A 17,421-nucleotide genomic window follows, 5' to 3' on the forward strand; every position below is an offset into this window, starting at 1 on the left:
TTTCCCCCCTCACCTTAAATACATGCATCCTAGTGACCTTTGACCTTGGAAAAAAAGATAATGAACGGCTGTTTACTCTAACTATGCCTCTCATCATTTTATACATTTCCATCAGGTCTCCTTCAGCCTGGGTCTGTCCATTTACCTCTACCATTATGGCCTGACCAGCTGAATTCCTTCAGCATTTTATGTGTTGCTCTAGGTTTCAAGAATCTGCAGTCTCTCTTGTGTCCCCTCACACTCTGCCACCAAAAAGAAACAACCTTAGTTTGACCAAGGACTTATAGCACATATTCTTTGATTCAGGCAGAATCCTGGTAAACCATTTCTGCATCCTCTTCAGAGTTCCCACAATACTGCAGATGTAGAACAACCAGAGATTTATAAAGTTATGACATAATTTCCTGACTCTTACACTTAGCACCTTGACCTATAAAGGCAAGCATGCCATATGCCCTCTTGGCTCCTTGAACAACTTGTGTGGCCACTTTCAGGACGCTATGGACTTGGACTCCAAATCCATCTGTACATCAGTGATGTTAAGAGTCCTGCCATTAACTGTGTACTTCCTCTTTACGCTTGGCCTCCAGAAGAAGCTTGGGTCTTTAGGCAATGTTATTCCATGGCCTTGTTTCAACACCACAAAGGTGCATAATGTACTTTCATCTGAAAATTCTCTGAATTGGGGCAACAGAGATTGTGCATCAAGCCGAGGTGTGATAACTTAATCTTCATATTTTTCTGCAATAATCACCCCAAAGACAGATTTCCCTGTAATAACTTCTTAAGAAAAGGAAAACCATAACTGTCGACTCATATCTCTGTCCACCAGAAGCAGAAACTGCTTGCAAACATCAACTTTTCCCTTGCTTTCCCTCCTTCTTTTACTCCATTGTTGGCTAAGACTGAGTCATGGAGACCATTCTAAGCCAATTTAAAAATGACAGATTTCCTCTGTATTGTACCAGTGTGGTGGTTCAGTCCGCAGACTCTGGACTCCGGGTTTTCTGGCAGTCCCTTGCTGCAGTTGGCCCTAACTAGAAACACCTGAGGCTCATATTGGAACTGGGAATGTGTGTGTGTGTGTGTTGGGGGTTGTTTTGTCAAGATGTTCATAGTATAGATGGCTGGTGGAAGGCTAGAATGGACTTGCTATCCTTGGGGCTCTGTTGGAGAACCATGGCTTCTGGGAGCCTTGCTGGTTGTAGTTGGAGTGGTCATTGTGGTATGGACTCAGCTGTTTCCTGGGCCAGCTGGGTGGTTGTCAACCACTCTGAGCTAGGTGGGGATCTGGGTACTTCTGTAGCCAACCAAGGCTGCTGGCTGTAATGGCTACTTGGAGGTACCCTGATGCAGAGGTGGAACTGTCTGTTGTTCCTTGGTGTTTGTTTCTTCCTGTCCTTGCCTCTGTAGGGTAAGTCAAGCTGTTCTGATGTTGCCCTGTGGGGGGAATCTGTCTTGTCTTTGCCTCTGTTGGGTAGGTTAGGCTGTTTTACTGTTACCTGATGATGGTCCTGCCCCACCTTGGTGTGGAGTTATAGATGAGTCCTGACTTGTTGGAGGATAAGTCCTGGCTCCATGTTGATGTACAGTTCCTAGTCTGCCCCTAGCTCCAGCCTCTGAGTTTCCCAAGCTCCAAGCCTACAGCCTCCAGCCTCAAACCTTGACCCAGGCCTGCAGCCTCTGTCCTCAAGACCCCAAGTCCCTAGCCAAGCCTTGTCACGTCCTTGCCTGGGTTTGGGGGTCTGAGCCTGAGGCAAGACCCAGGTTCTGGGTCCTTGTCCAGTCTTGAGCTCGGAGTCCACCCCAGGCTCCTTGTTCCCAGTCTCTCGTCCTGGTCCTGCTTCCCCTGCCTAGACTGCATCCTGTCCTGTCCTTGGGTTCTGTCCCGTCCTGTTTCTGGGACTCCAGTGTCTGTGTCCTGCAGTTGGGTCCTGATTCAACACCTGATATGACAACCAGAGCTATGCTGGCAGGATATCAATACTATTGCATACTGATGGTGTACCTGATATATTAAGTGGCTATGTACCTTAGAATACAAGAGGATGTAACTCTTGTGTGCAATTGTCCTCATGCATGATGGACTGTGTGTGGTGAACTACATATACCTGTCTGGACATGTCCCCTGCTGACTGCTCCTGTGGCTCCTCCCACTGACCGTGGCTCCTCCCACAGACCCCGGTATAAAGGCGATTGGAGCCTAAGCCCTGCCCTCAGTCTCCAGGATGTAGTTTGGTGGTCAATTGCTGCTTGTTCTTTCTTCCAGCCAATAAAAGCCTATATCTCGCCTCGCGTCTCCGAGAGTTATTGATGGTGCATCACAATGTGAAGTAAGCAAAGTCATCTAATGGATCCAATGGGATCCCTCTACCAAGCACATCTTTCCATCCCCCACTCTTTCTGCAGCTGGCTGGCATGATCCATTGGAATTTTGTAGGTATGTGTAAACCTCTTAATCATATGCAAATCTGAGGTGTCCTCATTAAGGTGAAATGGGAAAAAAAACCCCGCATCACTGAAAAGCTCCTGGTATTTGGAAACACACTTCCATGCACCATGTGTTACTCTCTGACCAAGTAGAAGGTGATGATTACACATATTTTTGAGTGTCTTTATCTCCTCTTGGATGTAACTTTTAGTGGTATGCAGGAACATGAGATGATTAATGACCTGTAGGTTTATTGAGCTCGGCTGCCTATTTCAGTGTAGTTTGATAAAGATACAGGCCATTAGGGGTTCCCAACCTTTTTTATGCCATGAACCAATACCATTAAACAAGAGGTCTGTGGACCCCCAATTGGGAACCCCTGCTTTTAAACAATACAAATGGGAATGGAACAGAACTGGGACTCAACCTAGAGCTAAATGTCAGGTTTTCTAGCAACTCAGTTTTTCAGATTACTGTCAGATTAGTATTCCACAACGATTGGTGTAAGCAATTGCCTGTGTTGCTGATTTCCAGTGTTCATGTACATGCAGAGTCACTGCTTAATTAGCCAAGTATTGTGTGTTACACTAAAAACGTAGGATCATGATTCGGAACAAAACTGGAAGTGAATCAACATCGATTGAACTAAAAAAGGTATTTAACAGCCCTTTATTTGCCAAGAAAGGAATAATCATTTACTCATTCAATGTAACAAGCATAATTGTGAAGTATTGACCTGTACATTAACAATAGGGCAAATGTACCAAAGTTACTAACCTTGAGCTTGCACTGGTTCCTCAGACACATTTTGCCAATCACTGCCCCAATCACTGAAATGATGGTTTCCTGGACTTCTCTACTTGCAATCTTGCCTCTAAGCTTAGCCTGTAAATGAAACATATCAGTCAGCAATCCTTACAATATATAAAGCAAGCCTGGACCAGGTCTAGATTTGGGCATGTCTTGGTTCACTAGTTTCAACTTCAACAGAGAATACACTTTAGATTTACAATCGAGATTCCCATTTACTTCCTAATCTCCGGCTCAGCTTTACTTGGTTGAGTAAACAATGTATCAAAGTTCCTTTTTGCCCAAAATTTTTATGACTTTATGAGATACTGGTAATACTGGTGATGCATTTAATGAAGAAACACAACGTTTAATCTTACTAAGGAAGCTGAAGAATTTAACTTCAGTTAGGACACAAAATTAAAAGTCAATATCACTGCAGGAAAATGGCAAAAAACTATGCTTCACAAATATTCGTCAGTAAAGGAAATTGAAGAGTATTTCCTTTATTGTTCCATCTTTTATCTTTCCCTGTTTGCTTTTTCTGTGACTAACAATAAAATGAATCACCATGATAAAAGTTTCTAATTTATGGTCAATTATGGAGTGCCTACAAAAAAAGTTGTTGTATCAAACTTTACCAGCCCTGATGAAGGATCTCGGCCTGAGACATCAACTGTTTATTCACTTCCATAAATGCTGCCTGAGCTGTTGAGTTCCTCTAGCATTCAGTGTGTGTTCCTCTGGATTTCTAGCATCTACAGGACCTCTTGTGCTTGTGAGTGGAATCACATATTTAATGAGATAATTCATAACCAGCAAAATAGTGTATATCCCAATGAGGAAAAGAGATTTTAAGGGAGTTGTGAGAAAAAAAATCAATCATGGCTAACCAAGAAAATAAGGAACGCCAAGTTGAAAGAGATAGCATGTCAAGTGGCAAAAAGATGCTGCTGGGCTCAAAGATTTGGATTAACTCTGAATGAGTCATATTTAATACAAAGGTGGTGGTTGTGATTATTGGAATCCAATCATTTCAGCCTCAACATTTGCTTTTTAGGGCATATGTTCTCAGCCAAAACATCTGCAACCTTTATCATTTTCATATCATTATCAGTTCGCTTGTAAATTCATAATGTTCTATGTTTGTACTCTTCAGTTAATAAAGCTGTGCACAAAAAATGTGTATGTCACAAGTAATACCATACAAGATGATTGATGAGGACAATGTAGGAAGAGCTCCCCCAGAAAGGACAGAAGGTAACGAAGGCAGATGGGTGTCTAATTTGTGAGGTGTTGAACACCTTCCCTTGTTTGTTGGCATTATTGGAGCAGGCTAGGGTTAAAGTGGGAGGTTTTGGCTCAACAAGCTTTGGTAAGAACAGGCAGAGGCTCTTAAGTAAGTTTCAAGTCAGCTTTTTTTCCCCTCTTTCTTTCTCGATTAGTACATAGCTTGTGTACTGAGAATGTGTCCAGGGTTAGTGATATGTTCTTTGTGTGAGATGTGGGAACTTTGGGAAACCTCCAGTCTCCTTGATAACTACATCTGCAGAAAGCGCATTGAGCAGCAGCTCAAGGATAATATTAAGGAACTGGAGCTGCAGCTGGATGATCTCTGACTCATGAGGAGAATGAGGAGGTTATAGATAGGAGCTGCAGGGAGGTAGTCACCCCTGTTGCAGGAGGCAGTTAGGTAGGTGACTGTCAGGAGAGGGAAAGGGATTAGGCAGCCAGTGCACAGTACCCTTGTACTGTAGCCATTCCCGTCAATAATAAGTATATCATTTTGGATACTGTTGGGGGGAGGTGGGGAGGACAACCTACCAGAGGGAAGCCACAGTGACTGGACCTCTGACACAGATTCTGCCTCTGTTGCTCAGAAGGAAGGTGGGGGGGGGGGGGAAAGAGGAGTGTAGTGGTAACAGGGGATTCCATAATTAGAAGAGCAGACAGGAGACTCTTTGGACTTGATAGCATTCTAAACGGGAAGAGTAAACAGCCAGAGTCAGGGTACATATTGGTACTACCAATGACATAGTAGGAAAAGGGAGGAGGTCCTGAAGAGAGAATATAGGGAGTGAGGTAGAAAGCTGAAAAGCAGGACCTCAAAGGTTGTAATCTCTGGATTGTGCCAAGTGCCAGAGAGGGTAAAAATAGGATGATTTGGCAAATGAATGCATGGCAGAGAAATTGGTGCAGGAGGCAGGGTTCCAGATTTCTGGATCATTAAGATCTCTTATGGGGAAGGAAGGACTTGAATACAAAGAATAGTTACACCTGAACTCGAGGGGCACCAATATCTTTGTGGGCAGGGTTTGCTAGAGCTGTTGGGGGATGGCTTAAACTTTTTGGATGGGGACTGGAATGATAGGGCTGAGGTTGGGGCAGTTGTTATACAAATAGGTACAAATAGAGACTGAGGAAAGACTTGCAGATGACTGGGCAAAAATTGCAAACGGTGGGATGAGTGGAAGTGTAACATTGGGGCAATATCAAATAGAGTGATGACTAAAGCTGCTATATTTGTATGCACACAGTATATGGAATAAGATAAATAAAATTGTAGTACAGTTGGAGACTGGCAGATGTGATGTTGTGGGCATCAATGCAACTTTATAAAACTCTGGTTAAGACACATCTGCTGACAGTTCTGTTTGTCCCACTATAGGAAGGATGTTAAGGCTTTGGGGAAGGTGCTGAAGAGGTTCACCAGGATGCTGTCTGGTTTAGAGGCCATGTGCTATCACGAGAGGCTGGATAAACTTGGATTACTTTCTCTAGAGTGTCGGAGGGTGAGGGGAAATCTGACAGAGGTTTACAAGATTATCAAGGCATAAATAGGAGTGGATAGAGGGTATCTGTTTCCCAGGGTTGAAATGTCCAATACCTGAGGGCATGTGTTGAAAGTAAGAGGGGGTAGGTTCAAGGGGGATGTGTGGTGTAAATGTTTGTGGATGCCTGGAATGCGCTGCCTGGTATGGTGGTAGAGGTAAATAGATTAGAGGCTTTTAAGAGACATTTGGATAGGCATATGGATATAAGGAGGGTGATGGAGGGTTATAGACATGGTATAGGTAGGGGGGGGATTAATGTTTGGGTGTTTTTGATTTACTTTTTAGCTGGTTTGACACAACATTGTGGGCCAAATGGCCTGTTCCTGGGCTGCACTCTGCTATGTTCCAATGAGTCATGTCTAAAAGAAGATCATTGTTGTGAGTTTAACATCCAAGGATACATGTTGTATCAAAAGGACAAGCAGGTGGGCAGAGAGGGTGGTATGGCTCTGTTGGTAAATAATTAAATCAAATCATTAGAAAGAGGTGACATAGGGTTGGAAGATGTAGAATCCTTGTGGGTAGAGTTAAGGAACTGCAAGGGTAAAAAGAATGTGATGGGCATTACTGTATATCCAGGTCTCCATACAGTAGCCAGGATGTGGGCTGCAAAATTACAACGGGTGGTAGAAAAGGCATGTCAAAAGGGTAATATTACGATAGTCAAGGGGGATTTCAAAATGCAGGTAGATTGGGAAAACCAGGTTGGTGCTGGATCCCAAGAGGGGGAATTTCTAAAATGCTCATGAGATGGCTTTTTAAAGCAGCCTGTAGCTGAGGTCACTAGAGAAAGAGATCTCTGAACTGGATGTTGTATAATGAACCAGATTTGATTTGGGAGCTTAAGGAAAATGAACTCTTAGCAGAAAGTGATTGTAAAATGATTGAATTCACCCTGAAGATTAAGAAGAAGCTAAAGTCAGATGTATCAGTATTACCACGGAGTAAGGGGAATTACAGAAGCATGAGAGAGGAGCTGGCTGAAGTTGAATGGAAGGGGACACTAGCAGGGATGATGGCAGAACAGCAATACCTGTAGTTTCTGAGAGCAAAGTTCAAAGCTCAAAGTAAAGTTATTATCGAAGTACACGTGTCACAATACACAACCCTGAGATTCATTTTCTTGTGGGTATACATAATAAACCCATAATAGAATAATAACCATAATATAATCAATGAAAGGCCACACCAACTTATTCAATGAGCGTACAAAAGAGAACAAACTGCAAATACAAAATCAAAGAAAGAATAATTAATAAATAAATAAATAAATAGGTAGGTAGGTAGGTAAATAAATAAATGAATAAATAAGTAATAAATATTGAGAACATGAGATGAAGAGTCTTGAAAGGCTGTGGGAATATTTCAATGATGGGGAAGTGAAGTTGAATGTAGTTAAGCCTTTGGTTCAGGGATGGTTGAGGGATAGTAATTATTCCTGAACCTGGTAGTGTGTGTCCTGAAGCTCCTGTACCTTCTTCCCGATGGCAGCAGTGAGAAGAGAGCATGACCTGGGTGGCTGGGATCCCTGATGATGGATGCTGCTTTCCTGTGACAATGCTTTGTGGAGATGTGCTCAATGGTGGGAGGGTGTTTATACATTGTGGTGGACAGGGCCATATCCACTACTTCTTGTAGGATTTTCCATCCGAGGGCGATGGTGCTTCCATACCAAGCTTTGATGCAGACCGTCAATATACTCTTTGTCACATATCTATAGAAGTTTGTCGAAGTTTTAGATGTCATGCCAAATCTTTGCAAACTCCTAAGGAAGTAGAGGCAGTGCCATGCTTTCTTTGTAAGTTCCCTACATGCTGGGCCCAGGACAGGTCCTCCACAGTGATAACACCAAGGAATTTCAAGTTCGAGCCTTCACTAACTCTGATCCTCCAAGGAGAACTGGCTCATGAACCTCTGGTATCCTCCTCCTGAAGGCAATAATAAGCTCCTCAGTCTTGCTGACATTGAGTGAGAGATTGTTGTTATGGCACAACTCAGCCAGATTTTCAATCTCCCTCCTATTCCCTGCTTCGTCACCACCTATGATATTAGTGTGCTCAGCAAACTTGAATATGGTATTGGAGCGGTGCTTGGTTGCACAGCCATAAGTGTAAAGCGAGTAGAGCAGGGGGCTGAGCACACAGGCTTGTAGAGCACCTGTGCTGCTGGGGATTATGGAGGAGATGTTGTTGTCATTCTGAACTGACTGGGTCTGCAAGAGAGGAAATCAAGAATCCAATTGCTCAAGGATTTATTGGGGCCAAGGTCTTGAAGCGAATTTTAGGGGGTTGATGGTAGTGAATGCTGAGCTGTAGATGAGAAAGAGCATCCTGATGTATACATCTTTGCAGTCTTGATGTTTCAGTGTTGAGTAAGAAATCAATTAGATGGCATCTACTGTGGTCCTGTTGCTCCGGTAGGCAAATTGGAGCGGATCCAAGTTGCTTCTCAGGCAGAGGTCGATATGTTTCATCACCAACCTCTCAAAAGAATTCATTGTTGTGGATGTTCCTCATCTGGGCTGGGTGCTTTCTGTGGTTTTGCCCTCATGAACGCTGCTCACACTTCAGCCTCAGAAACTGAAACTACAGGATCGTTGGAAGTTTGTGATGGTCCCTCCTTGCTTTGATAGTCAAAGCAAGCATAGAATGCATTGAGCTCACCAGAAGCGAAGACCCCTGCTGTCACCAATGTAGCTTGATTTCACTTTGTGGGAGGTGATGACATGCAAACCCCGGCACAGCCGTCAAGCATTCTACATTTACAACACGCTGGAGGAACTCAGCAGGTCGGGCAGCATCCATGGAAACGAGCAGTCAACGTTTCGGGCCGAGACCCTTCGTCAGGACTGAAGAGGGAGGGGGCAGGGGCCCTATAAAGAAGGTGGGGGGAGGGTGGGAAGGAGAAGGCTGGTAGGTGCCAGGTGAAAAACCAGTAAGAGGAAAGATCAAGGGGTGGGGGAGGGGATAGGCAGGAAAGGTGAAGAAGGAATGTAAGGGGAAAGCACAATGTGTAGTAGAAGAAGGCAGAATCATGAGAGAGGTGATAGGCAGCTGGAGGAGGAGGCAGAGTGAAAGTGGGATGGGGGAAGGGAGAGGAAGGGAATTACTGGAAGTTGGAGAATTCGATGTTCATGCCAAGGGGTTGGAGACTACCCAGATGGTATATGAGGTGTTGCTCCTCCAACCTGAGTTTGGCCTCATCATAGCAGTAGAGGAGGCCATATAAGCATTCTACATTGATTTAGGTTTGGTCTGGAATTGCCACTTCATCCCTAAGTTGGCTTTCTGGAGACTGTACCCTGACTTCTTGTAACTTGTTTGGTCACCAGGCTTGAATGCCACTGATCTGACCCTCAGCATATTGCGGTCTCATGGTTCATCCAGGGCTTCTGGTTGGGGAAGACTCGGAGTGATTTTGTGGGGAGACACTTGTCTACAGCTACTTTAATGAAGTCCATGTCAACAATGTTGTAGTCATTCAGATCCACAGTGAGTCTTTGAACACAGCCCAATCTACTGACTCAATGCAATCCTATAGCCATTTCTCTGCTTCCCATGACCATTTCCTTGTTGTTCTAATCTCTAGGGCTTTGCTCTTTAGCCTCTACCTGTATTCAGGTAAGAGAAGGAGAACCAAGAGATCAGATTTAATGAAGTGCAGTCTAGGCATGGAACAGTTGGCATTCCTTACCTTAGGATAACAGTGAGCCAGTGTGTTGGGATCTCTACAAGTTATATGCTGACAGTAACTGGGCAGGATTTTCTTCAAAACAGGCCCGGTCGAAGTCTCTGTGATTTAAAATGCGTTGAGATGGACTGCTTCTTGTTTGGACATGGCATTATGCAGTATCTCAAGTGCTTGATTACAGTCGATCACTTGATTGTAGTATGTAAACTCCAGTGGGGATCACGGATAAGAACTCCCTCAGTAAAATAGAATGGACGTAAGCTCTGCTGGGGATCATGGATGAGAACTCTCTAAGTAAAAAGAATGAATGGCATTTGATTGTTAAGTGTTCAAGAATGGGGGAACACAAGTTCGACAAAACTGCCACATCGGCGCACCACAGAGATTGTCCTGAAATATACACCTCCACCTTTTGTATTTTCCATATCAGCAGTTCAGTCCATCCTGTGAATCAAGAAGCCTTCGGGTCTGATTGTTGTATCTGCTGTGCTGGAAATAAGCCACGTCTCAGTCAAACATAGAACACAGCAACCTTTCATTTCCCTCTGACACAGAAATTTTTTCCCCTGAGTTCCTCAATTTTGTTCTCCAGGGACTGCATATTTGCTAAAATTATGCTGGATAGAGGCAGTCTCATTCAACTGTGTTTCAGCCTGGCTTGGAGTCCAGCCCCTCCTTCTGCCTTGTTCTCAGCCATGGCAATGAATCTTCATCTGCTTAAAGGTGCTCTATCTGCTTTCTTGAGAGCCAAGTCCTTCATAAGATTGTGAAATCTGTAGATCATTAGGTCAATTTAAAGGGAAATTACATGCTGCAACATTGCAGTAGGAGTAATTCAAAAGAGGTATATTTAGAAGTATTGTTTGTAGCCCACAGAATTTCGCCACAGTTTACCGGCACCTTTCTGAATAGTAATTCAGAAGGTACAGGATAGATAAATCCCAAAGAATAAGGAGAATTCTAAAGGGAGGATGAGGCAGCCGTGGCTGACAAGGGAAGTCAAAGACAGAATAAAAACAAAAGAGAGAACATATAATAGAGGAAAAAATAATGGAAAATTCGAGGATAGGGAAACTTTTAATAATCAACAGAAGGGAACCAAAAAATGCTGTAAGGAGAGAAAAGATGAAATATAAGCTGGCCAAGATTATAAAAGAGGATACCAAAAGATTTTTCAGATATATAAAGAGTAAAGATATATAAAGAGACCAGAGCAGATTCTGGACCACCGGAAAATGGTGCTGGAGAAGTTGTAATAGGGGTAAAGAAACTGTGGAATAATTTTTGTGCCAGTCTTCACTATGGAAGACATTAGCAGTATGTCAGGAATTCAAGAGTATCAGGGGCAGAAGTGAATGTTATTGCTGTTACTAAGGAGAAGGTGCTTGGGAAACTGAAGGGTCTGAAGGTAGTTAAGTCATTTGGACTAGGTGGACCACACTCGAAGGTTCTGAAAGAGGTCACTGAAGAGATTGTGGAGACATTAGTGATGATTTTCCAAAAATCACTAGCTTCTGGAATGGTTCCAGAGGACTGGAAATTGCAAATACCAATCCACTCTTTAAGAAGGGAGGGAGGCAAAAATGGAAATTATTGGCCAGTTGGCCTGACTTCAATAGTTGGGAAGATATTGGAGTCTATTATCAATGATGAAACTTCAGGATACTCGATGGCACATGGTAAACTAGCCCAAAGTCAGCATGGCTTCCTTAAGGGGAAATCTTGCCTGACAAATCTGTTGGAATTCTTTGAGGAAATAATAGGTAGGATAGACTAACGTTAGTCAATGCGTGTTCTTTACTTTCAAAAGGCCTTTGACAAGGTGTCGCTCATGAAACTCCTTACCAGGATAAGGACTCATGGCATTGCAGGAAAGATACTTGTATGGATAGAAGATTGGCTCACTAGCAGGAGAAAAAGAGTGGGAATAAAGGGGGCCTTTTCTGTTTGGCTGCCAGTTACTAGTGGTGTTCTGCATGGGTTGGTATTGGGACCACTTCTTTTCATGTCATGTGTTCATGACTTGGATGAAGAAATTGATGGTTTTATGGCTAAGTTTGTGAATGATACAAAGAAAGGTGGAGGGGTTGGTAGGATGAGGAAGCAGGGAATCTGCATTAAAGACACAGACAGATTAGGAGAATGTATACTGTAGTGGCAGATGGAATGTAGTGTAGTGAAGTGTATGGTTATGCACTTCAGCAGAAGGAATAAAAGCACAGACTATTTTGCAAGTGGGGAGCAAATTCAAAAGCGAGTGGTACAAAAGGACTTGGGAGTCCTCAGCTCAGGCTTTACAAAGTATTGGTCAGACTGCATTGTATTGTGAGCAGATCTGAGCCTTTATCTAATAAAAGATATCCTGGCATTGGAGAGGGTACAGAGGAGATTCACAAGGATGATTCAGGGAATAAAAGGGTTAATGTAGGAGGAGCATTTGATGGCTCTGGGCTTGCACTCACTGGAGTTTAGAAGAACGGGAGTGGGGAGGGGATGGGTTCTCACTGTTACCTATCGAATATCGAAAGCCTAGATAGAGTGGATGTGGAGAAGATGATTTTCTATAGTGGGTGAGTCCAGGACCAGAGGGCACAGCCTCAGAAAAGATGGATGTCCTTTTAGATGAGGAGAAATTTCTTTTGCCAGAGGGTGGAGAATTTGATGAATTCATTGCCACAGACATTTGTGGAAGCCATTGGGCGTGTTTGAAGCGGAGGTTGATAAATTTTAGATAGTCAAGGCATCAAAGGTTACAGGGAGAAGGCAGAAGAATGCAGTTGAGTGGGGTAATAAACCAACCATGATGGAACGACGGAGCAGATTCAATGTGCCCAATGACCCAAGTCTGCACCTATATCTTACGGTCTTATTGTTTGGCCTCGAGGTTTTCAAATGCTTATCCTCTATTCTGAGCAGTGATTTCAGGGAGTAAGGGAAAATTTATGTTTCGTTAAGGAGGATTTCAACAAGTGTTAAAGCTTCTCCTCCATTTGATTTGGAATCTTTTCCCTCAATGGCTTGTGGCCGGTTTCTGATGTTAGTTCTGAGAATGGCAAGGCCAGTACAATGGAGCAGACTGAAGGTAATTAGAGCCTGGGAGAGAACACTGATATTCGTTTGTTTATCCTTTCAGTAGATTGAGAACATTGTGCCAAAACAGTTTTTATGGCATATTTCCAGTACTCTACTGCAGTTAGTCCATGTTTCAGAAGCATACAGGAATGCAGTGAAATGACAGACCGTGGTTTGTTTTACCATGGTTATTAATCTTCAAACACCGTTTTCCTCAATCAATGGGTGCATTGAAGATGCTGCCTACCTTCATGAGAGTCAGATCCTGAGTTATGATAACAGGTTCAGCTTTTGGCCTTTATGTATTGTCTACTTCTCAGGAAAAATTACTGGTTCTCCACTCCTAAGGCAGCAAGCTTCTATTGGCTACTGGAACATAAGATTTTATTCCTGTAGCTTAGTAGTAGAAAATTATTTAAGCATATTGATTTCTTATTACTGGGCTCACTCAAATTGCCTACTCAGTAACATGGACCACCCAAGCATCTGATCCTGTAATGCACACATACGTACCAGCAATGTATTTAAAAGCTCTTTAGATGGGTGAGAAGACAAAGCGGCAGCATGCACAAATGTCTGCATTTGAGGAACCTTTTCCTCTTTGGTGAAGTCCAGATATTCCGAGAGTGCACTCAGGGATGATTCCGTCTGTGCTGCAGTTGCTGAGTCTATCAGAAAGGAGCTAAAACACATCAAAAATGGTAAGAAACCTTCATTTGTAGAAATGTAGTCACTGGGATTGAAATTTTCTGGAAAACCTTCAGTCGTGTTTCATTCTCAAGCAAGAAACTATCTCAAGAGCTGAAATTTTATGAAGATTACAGAGTCCAACAGGCTTAAGTAGGGATGCAAGAGACTGCAGAGGCAAGGATCTGAAACAACAAATGATCTGCTGGAGGAACTCAGTGGGCTGAGCAGCATCTGTGTGAGAAAAGGAAATGTCGACATTTTGGGTTGAAATTCTGCACCTGGACTGAGAGTGGAGGTGAGATGAGACCATAACACAATAAGACACAGGATCAGAATTTGGGCAGTTGGCCCATTGATTCTGCTCTACCATTTGCTCATGGCTGACTTATTTTCCCCCTCAACACCATTCTCCTGACTTCTCCCCATAACCTTTGACACCCTTACTAAATCAAGAACCTATCAACCTCCACTTTACACATAGCCAATGAATTGGCCTCCACAGCCACCCATGGCAATGAATTCCACAGATTCACAACCCTCTGCCTAAAGAAATTCCTCCTTATGGCCAGAATATTAATAAGAAAATGAGAGGCCATCATGACCTGATGCCGAGCTTTGACCTAAACTGTGAATTCCTCTGCCAGATTGTTTGTTACCAATGTTCTTTATGTGCCGCACCACAGTTTCAGTAGTTGTAAATTTGAACATCCGCCATTTGTGTTTTCCAACAAATGGTTTTACCCAATGATAAATGACTCACAAACTGGCTGGAAGCAAGGGGATCGGACCCAAAGTTTGTGCAGAGATACATGAAAACTCAGTGTCCCTTTTGGAGAAGTCATGAAGATTTTCAGAAAGAAAATGGCCTATAAGTTCAACTATGTCATACCATTATTTACTTTGCCACAAGATGGATTCTTGAAAATATAATCACTATATATTACTTGCACTGAACTGTATTGAGTACAATAAGTGAGTCTTTAATTATGAAGCAGAAGTGAACCAGATGACTGTATGGAGTTAGTTAAAGGACCACAAATTACGTGGGATCCTGCTGCTGAATACAACCATCAGTCTTTCTCCAGGTAGATTCTTCATTAAATTTTTGTCATTCCTCCTTGTTTTCTACCTTATCACCAACTTCTCCCTCAGATCTTCTTGGTAATCTTCTTTTTGCTGCCTATGTTTCCTCAACAAGATCATCTGTCTGCCTGGGCCTTTGCCACTCGTCAATCCCATTGCATTGCCCACCAACAGCACCCCTTCACAATTTCTTGATATCTCTTCTTTAAGCAAAAGGATGAGAACATGAAGGTTTTCGTGTGAGGTTTTTGTTATTTAAAGTCCATTTTATCATGCACAACACCTTCATATTTGCTTGAAGGAATATCGCCAGTTTTGGAGACCCACTCAAATGTTGCATGCATTCTCCTCATTGCCCTTCCCTTGCTCTCTATTCCACTTCCTCATTGTTAATCCTGTGCTTCTCTTCTACCTCCACCTGCTCCTTTCTCCCTCCCTTCTGCATGGCACAACTTCACAGCAGATCTGTTCTGTCATGAGTTTTAGGTCAATCCCCACAATTCCATTCAAAAGAAGTAGAGATAAATTCTCAGTCAGCATTGAATATATCACTACACACATCACTGAGGTTGGGAACCTCTTCATCCTCTGACACTGTGCAAAAATTATAAGTAAAAATAAAAGTCCAGCTTTCTCAATAATTGTTTCTTTATTAAGAGCCTTACATGCCTTGTAGAAACAATAGTCACTACACTATGATTATAGATTGAAACATAAGATGACACCATTCTAATTTGACACCTCAGCTTTATGTACAACAATTGCTTTAATTTCTTTTTTATTTGAATAAGGGACTGATCATTGATAATCTGACTTATTTAACTAATTCCTTCCAATTTCCCTTTTCTCTGCTATTCTATTACAATCTTCTATTAACCAACGTGTTTTCTCCTAGTTATTATCAACTCACTACGTCACCATATCATGCAAGCTCTCCTTTCTATTACTGACTCATTCTTCTCATCATTTTTTCCTGCAGTCAAAAGATCTCTCCCTCCCCCTCTCTCTCTATGTCCCTCCCTTTCAATGTTTTTTTTCATAATTTTGTTTAAATTTCATATTTCTACATCTTCTTTTTTGTTTAATTGGCTGAAGGTTGATTACATGTGAATGTATGTTCTAACAAGGTCGCCAAGATTTATTTTCTTTATATTTATTTATATGTATATTATGTTATTTATATTTCTTTATATTTTCTTTAAGGGGCAAAAGTTTAGGGGTAACATGAGGGGGAACTTCTTTACTCAGAGAGTGGTAGCTGTAATGGAACGAGCTTCCAGTAGAAGTGGTAGAGGCAGGTTCGATATTGTCATTTAAAGTAAAATTGAATATGTATATGGACAGGAAAGGAATGGAGGGTTATAGGCTGAGTGCAGGTCAGTGGGACTAGGTGAGAGTAAGTGTTCGGCATGAACTAGAAGAGCCGAGATGGCCTGTTTCCGTGCTGTAATTGTTATATGGTTATTGTTATTGTTATACAAAACATTTTATCCCTTAGCATCACAGCTGAACTTCTCTTGCAACTCCTGAGAGATTTCTTATGTACAAAATAAAGTCCTGACCTAACAAAGAGGCTTACGAAAGAACAGGAATATTTCAGACCAGTAATAAGGTCTTTATCTCCCAAATAGTATTTTATAGAATCTTACACCAATGTACATTTAGAATAGCAGAAGGAACATATGCCATGGACTCACATCTCATTTTCAGCTGCCTTCTTCAGAAAATCCAGAATCACTTCCTTCTTTTCTTCTCTAAGTAGATGAACAAAAGCCAGAAAAACTTTTGCTGCAGATACCTTAGAAAGATTTTGCACACTGTCTTTTTCATTGAGACTGTTCAAGTAGCCATTTGCCTAAAAGAAAAACAATGTGATGTTAAATTGTGGATTCCATCCTATGCTTCACCGGAATTCAACTTAAGGAGTCTACAGAACTTCATCAAAGTCAAGTTTATTGTCATATGCACAAAAACGTGTATGCAATAAAAAACTTATTTCCATCTACAACACAAGCATGTAGTATCATATAAGCAGCATCACAAGAAAATCATAAACATAAATTAGATTAGATTAAATAACATTCATTCATCATACATAATGAAACATACATGCGTTAACAGCTAACACAATCTGAGAATGTGCCTGGGTAGTCCGCAACTGTTTCCATACTTCCAGTGCCAACATAACATGCCCACAACGTTCAGGAGAACAACACATTAGCAACATACAGAATCAGGTTTATTATCACTGACATATGTCAGAAAATTTGTTTTTTTTGCAGCAGTACAGAGAAATATATATTTAAAATACTGTGTTACAATAAGAAATATATATAAAAAAGTAATTAGATCAAAAATTGATCATGGGTTTCATGGTCTATTCAGAAGTTTGATGGTGGAGAGGAAAAGCTGTTCCCAAAACAGTAAGTGTATGTTTTTAGGCTCCTGATGGTAGCAATGAGAAATGGACATATCCTGGATGGTGAAGGTCCTTAATGATGGATGCTGCCTTCTTGCGGCATCTATTGAGAATATTCTTGATGATGCTGCTGGCCGAGTTTGTAAGCCTCTGCAGTTTTTTCCGATCCTGTGCACTGGCAGACAGTGTTGCAACTAGTCAGAATGATGTCCACAGTACATCTATGGAATCTTGCTGGATGCTTTGATGAATTATGAAATCTGCTCAAACTCCCAGTGAAGTATAGTCATTGGCGTGCCTTCTTTGTAATTGCATCAATATGTTGGGCCCGGGTTAGATTTTCAGAGATGTTGACACACAGGAACTTGAAGCTGCTTACCCTTTCCACTGCAGATCCTTCGATGAGAACTATT

At 42.1% G+C, this 17,421-nt stretch overlaps 1 protein-coding gene across 4 annotated transcripts in view; it reads right to left on the bottom strand.

Annotated features, from left to right (window-relative positions):
- LOC132378971 (microsomal triglyceride transfer protein large subunit-like) overlaps positions 1-17,421 on the bottom strand; it is a 104,876-nt gene that overhangs the window by 25,911 nt on the left and 61,544 nt on the right. For all 4 annotated transcript variants that reach the window (XM_059946366.1, XM_059946368.1, XM_059946367.1 and 1 more), the window contains exons 8-10: positions 16,287-16,444; positions 13,330-13,498; positions 3,209-3,316 (exon numbers count right to left, since the gene is read on the bottom strand). In XM_059946366.1, coding sequence (XP_059802349.1) covers positions 3,209-3,316; positions 13,330-13,498; positions 16,287-16,444 — 435 coding nt within the window. The remainder of the gene's footprint in view (positions 1-3,208; positions 3,317-13,329; positions 13,499-16,286; positions 16,445-17,421) is intronic.

The sequence above is a fragment of the Hypanus sabinus genome, chromosome 21, assembly GCF_030144855.1.
Source record: "Hypanus sabinus isolate sHypSab1 chromosome 21, sHypSab1.hap1, whole genome shotgun sequence".
NCBI classification, from domain to species: Eukaryota; Metazoa; Chordata; class Chondrichthyes; order Myliobatiformes; family Dasyatidae; genus Hypanus; species Hypanus sabinus.